Source organism: Scyliorhinus torazame, chromosome 3, assembly GCF_047496885.1.
Source record: "Scyliorhinus torazame isolate Kashiwa2021f chromosome 3, sScyTor2.1, whole genome shotgun sequence".
NCBI lineage: Eukaryota > Metazoa > Chordata > Chondrichthyes > Carcharhiniformes > Scyliorhinidae > Scyliorhinus > Scyliorhinus torazame.
Genome location: NC_092709.1, coordinates 33,244,235 through 33,262,346, shown reverse-complemented (window position 1 = coordinate 33,262,346; position 18,112 = coordinate 33,244,235). Strand labels below are relative to the sequence as shown.

The window sequence follows — 18,112 nt, the reverse complement described above, 5'->3', positions numbered from 1 at the left end:
CAGAGAGTAGTAAGTGCGTGGAATGCACTGCCTGCAACAGTAGTGGACTCACCAACACTAAGGGCATTCAAATGGTCATTGGATAGACATATGGACGATGTGGCTTTATATGGGCTTTAGAGTGGTTTCACGGGTCGGCGCAACATCGACGGCCGAAGGGCCTGTACTGCGCTGTAATGTTCTATGTTCTATTAATCTTGTTTCAAGCCTATAAAAACGGATGCAACATTTTAAAATCCGGGTCCCCTTGTATTTCACATTCCCTCTCAAAGGTCACATAAACTTCATCAATCTTTCAAAAGACAAACCAATTCAAATGGTGAAAATGAAGTCAAATGAAAATGCACCACCTGTTTAATTTACAATTGTTAACCGAACAGAGAAATATTAATTATAATTTCCACAACGGCCATGACGATTCTGTATCATTCCTGGCAGCAGAATTATGAAACACAGTGACCTTACACAATGCTTTCTGGGCAACCTAATCAATGAGTTTAATCTTGTCTGTGCCTAGTCAGATATCTGAAACTTGGAAAGCTGCCATTCGCTGACCTTCCCTTGCCAAATTCATACCAAATTCACCATAGGTACCCCCTTTCTTCTCACTATTTCTGACCACATGAGGTCGAGGGCTGTCCACTGGACTGTTGCCCTGTTTTGCAATCGGCCAAAAGCCTGTCAACAAAACTGGCTGCCTCTTTCTCCTCCACGCTGTGCCCAATCCCATCTCCCTTCAACCAAGAGCGGATTGACATCCTATGCTGGGCACAAAGAAGATGATTCCAATGCTAGTGGATTTGGATGCTTGGTGGAAAAGTGAACAAAGATAATAATTATCTTTGTAAATGTCCAGTGCCTGGTTCAGAACCTTATTACCTCCTCTTTGTTTCAGCGGCAGCAACATATAAGCTTACGTCTTCATTTAAAACACTGGGTTCAAACGCACCTAAATCACCGGTGGAAAATTGAACTAAACATTGCAAAGTCTAACTGCTGCCTACTGGGTCAAACTGGCAGAAGCAGTGAAAGGCTAGTTGGGCAATTCTATCTATGCCACTCCAGTTCTCTAACCCACAGGCAACACAGTCAAGATTGAACAGCCACGTGCTTTAGTGAACGCTTGAAGAATGTGTGCCACTTAAAAATAGAATTCAAATTCAAATAGATGAGAGGTGTGATATAAATAGGATTACATTAATAAAACTCATTAGCAATGAGGTGGATATATACATGTAATGTCCTCAATATTACAGTAAAGGTCAATTAGATGGTCACACCCACAATAAAACCAATCAAAATATGGGGCACAAGGGGCAGGGCTATAGAGCTTAGTCAGGAACCAAAGTTTTAACAAATGTCCAAAAGCAGCAGAGGACAAAAAAAAAAGCAAAATACTGCAGATGCTGGAAATGGGAAATGTAAATGCCGGAAATACTCAGCAGGTCAGGCAGCTTCAGTTGAGCGAGTTAAAGTTTCCGATGAAGAGTTTCAATTCTTTTAGAAGTGGACTAAGGCTGATTTCCATCTGATTCCATAGCTAATTATTTCTGGAAGAGGTCGCTAGTCTGTCGCCAGAAGAGTGCCACTCGCATCAAACGTGGTCTCTCCCACTGCCAGCCATAGGCGTGTTTGGAAGGTTTTGCAGGTTGACACACTGAACCTGTTTGGCCGCGATGTGAACCCACCTTCCTTGGGCATCAGGTCCTGGGGTTGGAACTCGAACCCGGAGCTTCTGGCTCAGAGACAGGTACACTGCCCGCAACTCCACAAGACCTCGACCCGTTGAGGACACATCGACCTGAAACACTAACTTGGTTTCCCTCCACGGAGGCAAAAATGTTGATTAGGATCCCGTACATAACATCGTAATACGATATATGAAAAAAGTATATCCGCTGATATACAAATGACGAGCTAGAAGATCCTTCAAAATTATTGCAACCAGGGCAGCACGGTGGCGCAGTGTTAGCCCTGCAGCCTCACGGCGCCGAGTCCCAGGTTCGATCCCGGCTCTGGGTCACTGTCCGTGTGGAATTTGCACATTCTCCCCGTGTTTGCGTGGGTTTCGCCCCTACAACCCAAAAGATGTGCAAGGTAGGTGGATTGAACACGCTAAATTGCCCCTTAATTGGAAAAAATGAATTGGGTACACTAAATTTAAAAAAAAGAAAAAATATATATTATTGCAACCATGCTTTATCAATCAGACAACATGGGGCTGGGGCACCTTTGTGACTTTGAAAAACTGACAAATAGTAGGGGACTGGTGTTCCAGTGTCAGCTTCTGGAACTCCAGCCTCATTCTCAACAGGAATTTCCAGAACCTCCAGGCAAGTAAATTAGAATTCTGTTCAGGTTAAATTAAATAGGCCAGCAGTACAATTTTCAACAGTAAACTACTAGATAAAGCCCGTAGAGTGTGTTTGATCCTGGTGCATTTTCTTTCATTCTCATTCACAGACAACAAGGGTGTTATTTACAAATTTGTTTGCATATTCACATCCCTTTTGCCGGCACCAGCAATGAAAAGGTATTTTCCGTATTCTTCCAACTTAAGCAGAAATACTATCCAATAGTTTATTTTTCTCCCAGCCAGTAATGAAAACAAGGAGCAACTCGACACAGGAGCCAGTGTGATAGTCATCCGTAAATGTTTTCCAGACTTTGCATTTTTTTCATAGTTTTCTTACTGCTTAAAATGTACAAAGAAAGTTCTCATTTCCTTGGGTTGAATAGTGACAGTGAAGTTTTCCACAGTAAGCCACGTTTTGTCATTGTTAATATCTGTAAAAGACAGAATTAGAATCAGATATCTAAGCTTGAATGCAATAAGTCAAAAGTTTTATGCTTTCACAAAAAAAGTTTGTTATATTTCCTAATTTTGCCTGTTCTGATGAGGGAATAGTGCCTGACCTGAAACATTCACTTGGATTCCCAATTCATAAATGCTGTCTAATCCGAGGTTTCCCAGCGTTTTCTATTTACATTTCTGATTTCCGCAGGATTTTGCCTTTGCGCGAATAGGCAAGCCCACTTTTCTTATGAAGCAACTTGTGACCTTACACGCAGAGTGATCTGCGATTGCTGGCTGCAGGGTCAACAAATCTTTTCACTGCAGAGGTTATCAATGGAAATGCCAACATCAGCTCCAGATCAAATAACACTAACAGGACACGGGAGGACACACTGTGAAAGACCAGTCTTGTCGTCACTCAAATACACAACTACAAAATCTAAACACATGTAGCATTAACCCGATAGGCTGAATGGCATCCCTCTGTGCTGGAATGGCGGTATGACCCTCAATGGTACTGCCATCAAAGCAGGGTGAGAGCAGCTTGCATGTGGTTGTAAAGGCAACTGTAGCCATGAACCTTTTGTGCCTGGCACCTTTCAAGCTGGAAATGCTTCAGTTCACCATCCATTGTTGCATGAGAGAAGTCACCGAGGCTCTATTTTCCATGAGAGTTCAATACATTTCAGAGCGAAAAGAGGCAGAATATGAGCATGGATTGCAGACTTCCCTGTGGTGCCACTGACTTAATGTTCATTGCTTTGTAGGCAAACTCTGAGATGTACCACGACCAGAAGGGATTCCCCTCTGAAGACCAGCTAATGTGTGCCGGCAAATGCCAAATCCATTCTGCGGCATTCTGCCAAGCTACCACCAAGAATCAGGGGGTGGCTAGTGGGTGACAAAGGCTATCCGCCGACAATGTGACCGATGATTCACAAGCACAGTTAATGCATGCACTTACAGGCACGAAAACCACACTTGGTAAAATGTGCTTGAGCAGAGAATTGGGGAGCTGAAACAACGGTCCTGCTGCCACGGATGTACTGGAGGAGAACTGCAGTATTTAGCAGAGTGCGGGACACGATTCATATGGTCTACTGTATCCTGCACAATCTCGCTATCGTGTTGGCACAGTCATTGTCATCAGTGAGCAGTTTAGGAGGAGGAGGAAGCCAACACAACCTCTTTCTAGCTATCCATGATCGATTCATCTGGCTGTGGCATCAGTGAACACAATCCCAATTCCCCATTCACTAACAGTGTCATACCTTACCCTCCCTCCATTACTGACCATCATCCTCTTGACCTCAACGCTAAAGTAAAAGCCTTCCCAACACTAACATTCCAAATCAAGTTTATAAATTAAACCCTTGCATAGAGTTGTCAGCTAATCAGCCTACGTGTTCTCGAAGTGCTATTGTCCATATTCTTGTTCCTATCCTACTCCTCCTGTGCAGTGCTACCCTAGTGGCTGCAACATGGCTGGTGGAAGGCTGCGAACCTTCAATTCAGGAGGTAACAGTTGGCCTCGGAGGACAATCTGAAAGAGATCTGGTCCCAGTAGGTCCAGCATGGGACTGTACCATCTTGGCACGAGTGGACCTCGAGGAATTCTGGCCCGAGTAGGTCCGGCATGAGACTGTACCACCTTGGCACGAGTAGCAAGAGTCTGGGCTGTTTTGCTGACAGACAGAGATCAGAAAGGCCTGACCAAATGGCACTGGTGGGAGGACAAATGATGTCATCTAGAGAGGAGACAGCAAGTCCGTGCCCTCTGACCTACTGCCTCCTACCAGTGGCACCCTTCAGCAACCTAAGTAATGTGTTGGGGGACAGATTGCAGAACGTTTGAGAGATGCTGCAAGCCATTGTGAACACGGGTATCCATAGATGCTGCAAGTCACCCTCGTGGACACTGGTATCTGCAGAACCTGCAAGTCCTCGTGAACACTGGTATCCGCAGATGCTGCAAGCCCCCCTTATGAACACTGGTATCTGCAGAACCTGCAAGTCCTCGTGAACACTGGTATCTGCAGATGCTGCAAGTCCTCTCCGTGAACACTGGTACCCACAGATGCTGCAAGCCTCCCTCATGAACACTGGTGTCTGCAGATGCCGCAAGCCCCCCTCGTGAACACAAGTTGTTTATCATCAGGTACTCCATTGCAGCTGAGTCTGCAAGCCTTCTCACAGAGTTGGTCACTACTTCCACTTGGATGGGTTCTAAGGTCTGTGCAATGTTCTCTTTCTGGACTTGGTTCCAGACTCTTCCATGCTCCTGGGCAATGACTGCAGGGCTTCTGGCATGCTGGTCAATGCAACAAAAGTTTCACCCAGCAGCCTCTTCTCTAACTGCCCCAAACTCCTCACTGTAGTCCTCAAAAGTGGAACGTGTGCAACCTCTCCCGACAGAGAACTGTACATCTGGTACCCTTAATCTTTCACCACTGTGATGAGGGGAGGGATGGGAAGTAAGAGGTGCAGGCTTACACAGAATGGTGATTAAGGAGAAACTGCAAAATGAGGAGGAGGTTTAAGTTTGAGCAACAGTCTTCTTCAATAGTTTCAGCCCTGTCGGTGGCCACAGCCGCACTCAATGATTGCTCCAATGATGGTGAGAACTGTCTCCTCTGTGCCAGGACAGGTTGCTGTGCTGACCCCAGCAGTTAGGTGTCACTGCCTCGAGCTATGTGCTACCTTCATTTTTAAAAATTATTCATGGGATGTGGGCATCGTTTGTTGGGCATTTATTACCCGTCAACTTTGAGGGCATTTAAGAGTAAGAGTCAATCACATTGTTGTTGGTCTGGAGTCACATGTAGGCCAGACCGGGTAAGAATGGCAGATTTCCTTCCCTAAAGGTCATGAGTGAACCAGATGGATTTTTTCCAACAATCGACAATGGTTTCATTAGACCTTTAATTGCAGATGTTTATTAAATTCAAATTTCATCATAGTCTTGGTGGGATTCGAAGCCGTTTCCCCAGAGTATTATGCTGGGTTTGGATTACTAGTCTAATGACAATGCTGCTACGCCTCCACCTCCCCTTGTGCTGCAAGAAGGAGAGAAATGTGAGCGAGTGTGGCACAATGGGTTCGGGTGATATGGTCGTCATGGTTGAATAGATTGCTACATGTGAACAGCAAGGTGTGAGATGTGGTTGTGGGGTTCACAGCAGTGTTATGTCTCAGTCATGATTGATGGAGTTCATTGGTATTCAAGATTAACGTGTGAGGTTATGGTTATTGGTGTATGGTTGAAGCAATGTGTGAAGCTAGTGGTGCAGTTGGTGAGATGTAGTTTTAAGGACACATTCACTGAGCTTGATTCCTTGTGTGAGGTCATTGAACTTCTTCTGGCACTGCATCCAGGTCCTCAGGGGTCTGGTCGATAACACTGACCACAATGGCTATCTGCTCCCTCTGCCTTTGCAAGGTTTGTCTGGAGGGTCTCCGGGACCCCTGCGGACAGATGAAATCTCTCCTGCTCTCTACCTCCTGCACCCAAGCCTCCAGTGCAGCATCAGAAACTCTCTGCTTCACTGTGGCATCCTGGTGTCCTTCCCTGGTCAAACTAGCTTTAACGATGGTATGCAGAAAATCCGTGCAGGCACCAAGTCTGTCAGTTGCTTTTTTCGTTTCAGCGGCTATTCCTAACCCCCTGGGCTACCCAAAACAAATGCTCGCCGTTCATTGAGTAACCATCTCCCATTTGTTTCAGTCATTGCTGTCTTCCCTTCCATGCAGGAGAGGAGAGTCCAGGATACCAGGGAAAGACAGGGAACTGGAGGATATGGCCTCTTACAGATATCTCAAGTACAACCTGCAGCGGGGAAGCTGCTGGAGGCCTGCGGAGTCTCAGTGTGTCTGGTTATCAGTGGTGTGGAGGTGGGGTCCTCCCAGTTACCTGGTGATGGAATTGAATATCAGACCGCCACATGGTATACAGCAGTTAAAGCATGCTGACTTGGAGCCAACAGCGATTGAAATAAGATTATGTGCGGAATAACTTCAAACATTCTCATCTTGAAATAGCTATTTCATGTCTTTTATTTCCTGCAGGATCTTCACTTGCCCAGCAGGAAGGGGTCTAGGGTGACTTTGACCTCTCTGAGAGCTCACTCCCCTCGAGGGTGCTGCATCCCTTGACTTATGCAGATCATGGGCCAGCTCAGATACTCACTCTTCATGAGGACGGGTTAGAGAGATAACAATTCTTTTTTACCTGCTGACTCTCACTTCACCCTGAGCAAAGGCAGATGGTGACGTCAGGGACAGTTGAAGGATGTGGGACTTTCCAAGTTCTGCTCAGCCAAGTGCAGATGCTGTACCTCCAGCAAGTGTGGGGGGGGGGGCGCACGGGGGGGGAGAGATTTGGGGGCGACAGCATTGTCAAACAGTACAGGAGCAGCCGCTGAGAACCTGTGATGCACTGGCAGGCATTCTAAGCACCCAATTACAGAAAGATTGAGGAAATCTGTCTCGAGTCTGTATGATCGCGTCTTCTTCAATGGAAAAAGAGAGTGGCTGAATTAAACGTGGAAATTACACAAATGCAAGAAAGCCTTCAACAACGGTGTGCACACTCAATCTCACCTTAAAAACCATGGAAGGTATCTGAGTTTTGGCCATTCATTGCACCACTAAGGTGCAGCTGGTCCCATGAGAGTGAAGAAGGTGAGAGGGGGATATGGAAGTTTAGGCTCTACTTGAAGTATTTCCACTTCTCACCCACTGTCCGCTAACTCACCATACACTCCTCCACCGCACAGTCAGGTGCAGGTGGAACAGTCCTCGTCGGGTCCCTGATGGGTTCCAAAGCCCACAGGATATCAGCCAACAGCAGCTCAGAAATGAGAGCAGGGATCTGAGCAGCCTGCCTCAAGTCTGCCAAAACCACAGAAGTTGAACCACAGAGGTACAAGCGCTAAAAAGAAAGCAAGAGAAGATGTGTTGTTGCTCGAAGGGAAGGGATGAATGTGTGTGTGTATTACAACCTTGTATTGTTAAGTGTCTGTTGTTTATTTGAAGCACATCAAACCACTTCCCTGCTTTGACCATTCAAATAGGGGTCCTGCGTAGGGATGAGATTTTCTTTTTTCAAATGCTTGGAAGACTGGAGGGAGGAAGGGATGAATATTTCATGTGGTTATAAGATAGGTGCACTGGTGGAACAAAAGCGACACTCGCAATAATGGACACCATTGGTGGTTCATTCCTCACATCAACCATGTCATTGGAATTGTTCGAAGAGAGTAACGTTGACTTGATTTCCCGGCCCTGATCGAGGTGAGCCCAGAGGCGGAAAATAAGCTGAGGAAGTATATCCAGTTTTCCAGGTAAAGCCTCTGTAAGCTGTACCTGTTGACTGATCCGCTCCCTCATGTGGAGCAATAGGTCTGTGAGCAGAAACCCGTTGCTGGTCACAATCTGCTGAAGTTCAATGTGTGGTAACATGAGCAGCTCCCACGTTAAACTGACAACCCAAACCTTCCAAATCTTTTTTTTTCTCCCCAATTAAGAGGCCATTTAGCATGGCCAATTCACTTGCCCTGCATATGAAAATGAAAAATGAAAATCGCTTATTGTCACAAGTAGGCTTCAATGAAGTTACTGTGAAAAGCCCCTAGTCGCCACATTCCGGCGCCTGTTCGGGGAGGCTGGTACGGGAATTGAACCGTGCTGCTGGCCTGCTTTGTCTGCTTTAAAAGCCAGCGATTTAGCCCAGTGTGCTAAACCAGCCCCTGTCTTTGGGTTGTGGGGGTGAGACCCACGCAGACACGGGGAGAATGTGCAAATTCCACACGGGCACTGCGTAGGGATGGTTCTTTTTTAAATGCCGGGATCGGACCCGGGTCCTCAGCGCCGTGAGGTAGCAGTTCTAACCACTGCGCCACCGTGTCACCCTTTGACAACCCAACTTTTGCACCACCAAACGACAGAATTTTATTCTTTGACTTGAGGTGTGTTCAGAGAGGGTGGAGCATTTAACAAGCAATTTGGTCGCATGTAAGCACCCCCCTTTGTCCACATCCCCCCAACCCCTCCTCTCACCCCTCTGGGCCAAAGTCTGAGACGGGAGTGCCCAGAGATAGATGTCCCGCCTACTCTCTACTGAGGTTAAGTGGAGAGGTAATGCCACTTAAGGGCGTCAGGCCACCACCACTGTTTTTAACCAGCTGCATAATGTGGTAGGCTATATTAGGGGTATCACGGTACCTAGGTGGGATGTACCTTATACTGTAGTACGAGTGGTAGAACCTGCCTGCTGGTTCCGCCCAACAGGCGGAGCATAAGAGTCTGTGTTTCACCCACAGCAGTCATTCTGTACCGGAGCTGCTGGGGCAACTACTTGTTCATTAAAGCCTTCAATTGGACTACAATCTCGCTTCAGTAGTGATTGATCGTGCATCGCATAGTAAAGCCGAAAAGCAGCGGAGAGCATGGCTTGGCCCAGCCGGAACATCCGAAGATGCCGGTTCCCTTCTGGGCTGCCTTTTACTGGGTGAAATTGACGAGCCCTACCATTGGGTCTCCGATGGGAAGATCGATCAAGTCGTCCCTCTGAGTCTCATGGGGGGGTCCAACAGGAAGGAAGGGCGTGTCCTGCCGAGAGTCAGCCCCCAATACCTCCACAAAATCCACTCCCAATGTTTTGAAGACCCCTCCAAAACCTATCGGGTAACCTCTGGGCACAAGTACTGTTTTTAAAATATTTTATTCATTTACTGGATATGGGCGTGGCTGGCCAGGCCAGCATTTATTGCACATCTCTTACTTGCTGCAGCGAAAGTGGTGGTGAGCTTCCCTCTCCAACCACTACAGTCTAAATCATATTTTACATGCATCCAAAAAAAAGGCATGTTAAGTCAACGAAATGCAATGCAATTTTGAATAATAATCCCAAGTGGATATCAGATCACCTAGGGTGGAAGCGTGGACCGGAAAACATGGTGTGGTGGAGGGTGTGGAAAATCCCACCGTCCATCATTAAAATCGTCAGTATAAGCACGAAAACAGTGAATCATTTCCCCAATTGTATCAAAGTCTCTGAATAGGCAAATTCAAACATTTTATTTTGAAATGTTTAAGTTCTTGCTGTTTTATGTTTAAAATATTACTTTGGCTATTTAGGAATCAGTTACCGTACATGCTGGCCAAAAGCTTTGTCAAGAAGCATTAAAGTGCCGAACTTAACCCAGAAACTGAAACGGCGATATAATTCCATAAAGCTTACAGGAATGCATTACAAATCTTTAAACAGCCTCCCTTGCAAAGCTGTTATGAAAAGCTAACAAGAAGCTATAGGTTGCACACAGGAAGTGCACGCCATAGTCAGATTTTTAATGTCAAAAGGTATGTGCAGATAATGAAATATACATCTCAGAAACACTTCAACCCACCCAGTTCCTGTTTTGACACGTACTAAACTGCAAAATGCTTTGGTGACTTAACGAAAAATAATTTTTGCGAGAAAAGCAGAATTGTCACAAATCTTGAGCCGGGGTGGAGATTTGGAAACTTACAAATTATTGCTCAGGCAGGGATGTTACATTAGTTAAGGAAATATTCATAGACGATTGCTAATCGTTAAGTTTAAGGGGAAAGAAAGGCAATCTGGATAGGATATTGTGTTCTTTTATTATCTCTTTAAAAATAAATTCCAGCACCTCTGAACTAGATATCGAGGTCTGAAAGCTGCAGCCTGTCCACTGATTTGAATCAAGGCCACCTCTGAGAACCTTTAAGACAGGTGTGAAAATTGCAAGATAAAAATAAAATAGTGAGGGCAAGCAGCATGTTGCATTTAGATTTGAAAGCACTAGCAGTCAACAGCTGGCCCGTTGATTCTGGTCTCCCAGAAGTAACCCAAATGTGCACCTTGACAAGCAGCCATAACTCGATTGGAGAATGCTTGAATGTGGATATTGGGCGTCAAAAGCAAAATAAATGTTCCACTCACAGGAATATTGTACCCTTTACTTTGGAAATCTCACAAGTTATTTGAAAATAAGTAAACTTGAGTAACTCGCCTCCATCCTGCTGTTGTGCTGTTTTCCACTTCCAGCGCTTGAGTGTGTTAATGTTCCAGATTCCTGTGAGAGAGCGCTCTTCCATAGAAACCACCGATCCCAACACTTTTAGTAGGTCCTATCAAAGATTCCATGCAGAAAGAGAATTTAGACTTTATCTAATTAACGGGGAACTTGAATGTCAAACAAGTAGACTGGCAACTAACCCCCCCCCCCCCCCCCCATTACTAAACAAAAATAGATTTTGAAGCTTAGTTTAGCTTCTGTATTGAAAACTATGATCTCCCTCAAATTGTGTGGGTTATTAATTCAATGTATTTATCCACTGCTTCAATGATATTCCTTCCCAATATTTATGCAGCAAACATTTGCTGTATCATGCACCACTTCCTCAGAGACAATTCAAGCAGTAAGTTTAACACCTAGCCATTTAATGCTTAAGTTTAACTCTTAGGCATGAGTGGAAGGTAGGCAGCATGAACACAGCAACTCAGACATGCATTAACCAGACATTAGTAACACAGAAATTGGATGTCAAGATAAAATATGTCAGAATATGTCTGTTGGTATAGTTGGGACCTATGACACATCATAAAAATGAGATACATGCTAGCTCCAGGGGAAGGTCGCACATAACACACAGGGTTACAGAAGGCAAAACAGCCAGGAAAGTAAATGAACAAACCACTGAACCATGAACACCGAGGAGATTAGTTATTTTTTTCAATATAAATTTAGAGTACCCAATTCATTTTTTCAAATTAAGGGGCAATTTAGCGTGGCCAATCTCCCTACCCTGCACATCTTTGGGTTGTGGGGGCGAGACCCATGCAAACATGGGGAGAATGTGCAAACTCCACACGGACAGTGACCTAAAGCCGGGATTGAACATGGGACCTCGGCGCCATGAGACAGCAGGGCTAACCCACTGCGCCACCGTGCTGCCCAGGAATTAGTTGTTAAGGCGGGATACAAACTTCCAGTATGGGCAACTCTCGTTAAACATCCTCAATATGAACAAGACAATGCTAACCACAAGGCTACGGTACAGATCAAAAGAAGATGCAAGAGAGTATGCTATATCGAAGGATGTAGAAGTTTGTTTATGGCCTGGAACGTGTTGCCAGGGAAGGTTGTGGAAGCAGATATATTAACGGCGTTCAAAAGGCATCTCGACAAACACATGGATAGGATGGGTATAGAGAGATACGGCACAAGGAAGTGCTGAACGTTTTGGCCAGGGATGGTATCATGACTGGTACAGGCTTGGAGGGCCGACGGGCCTGTTCCTGTGCTGTATTGTTCTTTGAGGACCCAATGGCCACTTCAGATCAACCAATCAAAGCTGGAAATACTTATGTAGTTTGAAATCCTATGCAGTAAAGATGATGCACGGCTGTGTCACAATCCAATGAGTCTACAAACAACAAGAGGCAGTCAACATTGACTTGGATAAAAAGCCTCAGCAAAAAAAAAAAGGAAATGAAGCCATGGTGAGCAATAATGACAATGTTCACTGTGATCTGGAATTCAGAAAACCTGAGGACTACGAGCCAGGGTACGCTGTATAAACGATTTTTAAAACAAGTGACTTCATACAAATGAGGGCAAAACCTAAGGAAATGAACCAACAGAGCTTGTTAGTGAATAAAGGGGTAGAATGATCTCTACATCTTATGCAGGCAGAAAGATGAATGGCCTCACTGGGATGGATATTTTGAGGCCTACACCAGATGAACTGCAGCAATCCAAGAAGGTGGCACAAGGGCAATTAGAGATGAACAACAAATGCTGGTCTAGTGATGCTCACATCCCATGAAAGAATTAAAAACGTTACAAAGTCAAGGTCAAAAGGGTACAAAGAGATTATCAGCAATGTGAGAACTTTAAAAGATGTAAACAGCCTCAGATAGAGAATGAGCTCAAGGTAGTTAATATTCTGGAAGTATATATGCATGAGAGGACAATGAGGAAATAAGTGGTTACGATTTGAAAGAAGACTGAATGACATTCATATATAAAATGAGTATTATGATCTCGGACCAGAACCCAACAGTAACTAGGATACTGGACAGAAACCCCAATAATTTATTTTAATTTTGTAAGACTGAGGAAAAGATACCTTACACAAAATAGGAATATTGTATACTAAAACAAACTTTATTGACACAGTATTAAAATATTTTTAACATCACACAAGAAAAATAGCTTACAATTACCCCATAAAACAATGCTAATCAGTACAGTGACACAATAACCCTTAACTGCTATCTTTACTTCCATTCAAACAACAGAACCATCTCCAGTCAACATCCACTTTTAAATACAGTTAGCAGACCCAGGCATACTTGCTTAAGGGATGTTCTTTAGACTGTTTTAAGAGATAGACCTGAATCCTGTCAGAACAATGCAGGATTTCCAGCTGAAGTCTTCAGAAACTGTCTTCATGGTTTGACTTCCAGGGACCAACTGAAATGTCTGCTTTTATGCAAAATGCCTGGTACTCTAGCTCTTCCCATTAGTTACATCAACTTACCAAGCTGAGACATATGAACTACTCCACAGGGAACCCTCTTAATCCAAACAAAAATCCATTAGCCCAAGCTTTTATAATACCTTACTTGCACCGCTGGCTCCCAAAAAGCCTAGCTGTTTTGCAAACCAGGATTTTAAAAAACACCACTGCAGCAGTCAACACACACTAACCCAGGCTTTCAACCCTTACTGTACCACAGACAAATAATACAATATATTTGAAATGCCTGCATTCATCACATGAGCAATAAGTCTGAAAAGGGGTCAGAACAAATATGTTCTCATAGATGAATGATATCTATCCTATAATATGGAGATACAATGAAGGAGACTGCAGATGCATTTACTCTGATCACAAGGGAGCTGCTGCACTAGAGAGAAACCAACACGATGGAAACTGGCTATCATGGTCCTCATTTCCAAAATAGCTACAGACCAGACCCATTTGTCTCACTTCATTTCCATATGCAATAACACAATTATCAAGGATACAGTTGATTATATTTGCATAATAACAATCCAGAGTATGAATGCTTTAGACATTTGCTTGAAATTCATCTCTTCATGATTGTAGTTTATTTGGATACACACGCACACATACACACACACACACACACACACACACACATGAAAAGGACTTTTAAGAGTTTGCATCAATTGTAAAGGGATCAATTGGAATTTTCTTGGGTCATAAGAAACATTGGTCCATGTGACCTGCTGACACTTTACCTGGAAGCAGTCCCAACTGGAAGGATGTTACAAAAGAAGTTGTGTGGCTAGAATATGCAAAGGAAAGCTACAAGTAGAAGATCTGGAGGGTCAAGCCATCAGCGCACAAATACAGACACAACAGAAACCAGATTGAGACAAAAAGTGGAAGATAGAGAATTCTTGTGATGAAAAGAAGCAAATCAGTCTCAGGAAGTCACTTTTTCTGTTTGCCAGAACAGGATACAAGAGCTTTAGGAGGTACTGTGCAAGCTGGTATAAAAGTCTAAAACCTGGAAAGCTATGTGAACAGCTCAGAAATGCTAAACAGCTGGGTGTTTTCACAGAAGTGGCCAAATTGGGCTTCACCACCCTTAAGAAGTCATATGGGCTTTAAATGATAACTCTGTTTCTGTTTCCACAGATGGTGCCAGAGCTGCTGAGTTTCCAGCATTTTCTGTTCTTATTTGCTAACTGGGGAGTTATTGGCTGGTCGGTTGAAAGATTGAAAACACTGGAAAGCTACACCACCAGGATTGTTGTGATCCGAAGGGGCGAGGGTTTGTAGGAATGCACCTTTTTGATGATAGTCGCACCTGTGAAACTGGAATGTGGAAGCTGTTGAAGGATAGGAATTCTGACCTCCCCTGTGTGAATGAAGAATAACATATTGTGGGAGTATGTAGCTACATAGGGCCACACTTGTGCAGGCAGTGATGCAGGGGCTTGCAATTGTGCATGATAGTGGGGCAGCATGGTGGGACAGTGGTTAGCACTGCTTCCTCACAGTGCCAGGGACCCAGGTCTGATTCCAGCCTTGGGGGACTGTCAGTGTCGAGTTTGCACATTCTCCCCGTGTCTGCGTGACTTTCCTCCGGGTGCTCCGGTTTCCATCCCCAGTCCAAAGATGTGCAGGTTATGTGGATTGGCCAAGCTAAATTGCTCCTTAATGTCCAAGGGTGTGTACATTAGGTTTAGAGGTTATGGGGATAGGATGGGGTTGTGGGCCTCTTGTGTGGAGTGCTCTTTCGGAAAGTCAGTGGAGACTCCGTGGGCCGAATGGCCTCCTTCTGCATTGTACGGATTCCATGCATCGATTATTAAAAGTGAAATTTACCTTTTTATCTGAAATATTATTTGCCTGTTAATTCATGTATGATTTGTGTTGGTTCTGATTTGTGCTCAAATAAAAGCGACAAAAAGTGGAATAAAGTTGGTAATTTTTTTCCTTGCGAGTCATTTGGATCTGCAGGGATTGTAACAACACATTAATATCCCACAGGATAACACCAACTCTAAACCCGGGGGAGTTACTCAACATGCTTTATACATACAGACTTGCTTTACATTAGACAGGACCAGAGAATAGTTTTTTTTCATAATAACTGCTAAAATATCCAACAAACCTTCAGGTTGACTGTCACAGGCTGGGACAGGACAGGGTCTTCTCCTACTTCATACAAATGCATAATTCTCAGTAGAACTCGATGGAAGTCTGGATCAGATTGTTTACATTCACCTTGAAAAGGAGAAAGATAATTCAGCGGCCCGGAAGCAGAGATTTAAACCAAACAGAATATTTTTGGTGAAGTGTCACAATGCAAACCTGCTCCTATGGAAATGGGGTATCACACAGTATATACAATACTTTATTTATTTTTTAACAAACATTTTATTGAGGTATTTTTGGTACAGTAACAACAACAAAATAAACAATATACATGAAACCATAAACATAGTGCAAAAGCCATTTACCTTTCGTACAGGTCCCACCCTTATTACCCCCTACTCTAATCTAAACTACTCCCCCCCGCCCCCCCCCCCACCCCCGTCTGCTGACGATTAATTTTCCGCAAAGAAGTCGACGAACGGTTGTGAACCCTAACAGTGACCCTCTCAAGGCGAACTTGATTTTCTCCAAACAGAGAAAGCTAGCCATGTGCGGCAGCCAGGTCTCCGACTTCGGGGGCTTTGAGTCCCTCCATGCTAACAGTATCCGTCTCCGGGCTACCAGGGAAGCAAAGGCCAGAACATCTGTCTCTTTCTTCTCCTGGATTCCCAGGTCTTCTGACACCCCGAAAATTGCCACCTCTGGACTCAGCGCCACCCTTGTTTTTAACACCATGGACATGATGTCCGCAAACCCCTGCCAAAATCCCCTAAGCTTTGGACATGTCCAAAACATGTGGACATGGTTCGCTGGTCCTCCCGCACATTTTGCGCACCTGTCCTCCACCCCAAAGAATCTGCTCATCCGGGCCACTGTCATGTGAGCCTGATGAACAACCTTAAATTGTATCAGGCTGAGCCTGGCACATGTTGCGGACATGTTGACTCTACTCAACACGTCTGCCCATAGACCATCCTCTATCTCACCTCCCAGCTCCTCCTTATACAATACTTTATGAAGCACAGTGAAATCTTTTAATTCAGTATCGTTCAAGTTGATTTGTCTACAATGGAAAAACAAAACAGATACGCTTGCTTAGCTAGTCTACGGTGAACGAAAAACATTGAAGCATATAAATGGGCTTCTTCTATTTTATCTGTTGCTCCTAACTCCAATAAAATTAATAATTTCTGTCCATGAAAGCAAATATTAAATAAGGAAGCCAATACTACCATGGCGTAGCCGTCGGAAACTGGGCAGGTGGGGAGTTAAAAATGATCAAGGTACATACCCGCTCACTTTTAATCTGATCTTTCCCTACTTCCCCCAATATTATTCCGCAGGAACATCGAAACAGGAATAGGCCATTCAGCCCCTTGAGCCAGCTCTGCCATTCAGTTAGATCGAGGCTGATCTGTACCTTAACTTAATTGAACCATCTTAGCTCCATATCCCGTGATACCATTAGCTTACAACAATCCATCAATCTCAGTCTTGAAAGCTTGAATTCTCTCACAGAATCTTTACAGGGCAGAAGGAGGCCATTTGGTCCATCAAACCAGCACCGGCCCTCTGAAAGCATTTTATCGAGTCCCAATCCGCTGCCTTATCCCCGTAACCTTGCACATTCTTTCTTTTCAGACAGCAGTCGAATTCCCTTTTGAATACCTCGATCGAAACTGCCTCCATTGCCCTCTCAGGAACTTTGTTCCAGACCCCAACAGCCTTCTGGGTGAAATAAATATTCCTCACTTCACTTTTACTCCTTTTGCCATTTATTTTGAATCTGTGCCCTCTTGTTCTTGATGCTCTCTTGAGGGGTCAAAGTTTCTCACTATTTACTCTGTCCTTTCCCCTCAGGATCTTGAAGACGTCTATCAAGTCTCCTTCTATTCCCCATGGAAACCAGTCCCAACCTCTCTAATCCATCCTCATAGCTATGGTTCTTTATCCCTAGAATTTCCTCTGTTCTCTCGCCAATGCGCTCACATCCTTCCTCAAGTATGGCTCCCAGAACCAGACACATATACTCCATATGATGCCTAAGTTGTGTCTTGTATATGTTCAACATAACCTCCTTATTCTTGTAATCAATACCCTTGTTAATAAAGCCTAAGGCACTATATGCTTTATTAACCTCACTCTCAAACTGCTCTGCCACCTTCAATGACTTGTGTACACAGGCACCGAGATCCCACTGTTCCTGAACTCCTTTAGAGATTATCCCTTTATTTTGCCCCGTCTATCCATATTCTTCAGCAATCTTTCTGGAGAAGATTCCAAATTTCTGCTACTCATCGTATGAAAAGTGCTCCCTGGGATCCATCCTAAATGGCCTAGGCCGAATATTAATAATATGAAGAGGTGTTTGAAATTATGAAAGTTTTAGAATGGAGTAAACAAAGAGAAATTGCTGCCATTGGCTGAAGGATCCGTGACAAAGGGCACAGAGTTAAGGCGACTGACAAAAGAAAACGAGAAACAACAGGAGGGAAACCCTTCTTTTGACGCAAGGATTGATTAGGATTGTGAAGGCACTGTCTCACAGCCTGGTGGATACAGATTCAAGAGCAGCCTTGAAAGGGGAAGTCGGGGAAATACCTGAAGGGGTAAACATTGCAGGGAAACGAGGAGCAAGTGGAGGAG

General features: G+C 44.4%; 1 protein-coding gene across 3 annotated transcripts in view; it reads right to left on the bottom strand.

Moving 5' to 3' along the window:
• Positions 1–331: 331 nt before the first annotated feature.
• Positions 332–18,112, bottom strand: part of man2b2 (mannosidase, alpha, class 2B, member 2) — an 87,075-nt gene continuing 69,294 nt past the window's right edge. For all 3 annotated transcript variants that reach the window (XM_072495551.1, XM_072495552.1, XM_072495553.1), the window contains exons 17-19: positions 15,483–15,595; positions 10,834–10,951; positions 332–2,787 (exon numbers count right to left, since the gene is read on the bottom strand). In XM_072495551.1, coding sequence (XP_072351652.1) covers positions 2,690–2,787; positions 10,834–10,951; positions 15,483–15,595 — 329 coding nt within the window. In that variant the 3' untranslated portion in view covers positions 332–2,689. The remainder of the gene's footprint in view (positions 2,788–10,833; positions 10,952–15,482; positions 15,596–18,112) is intronic.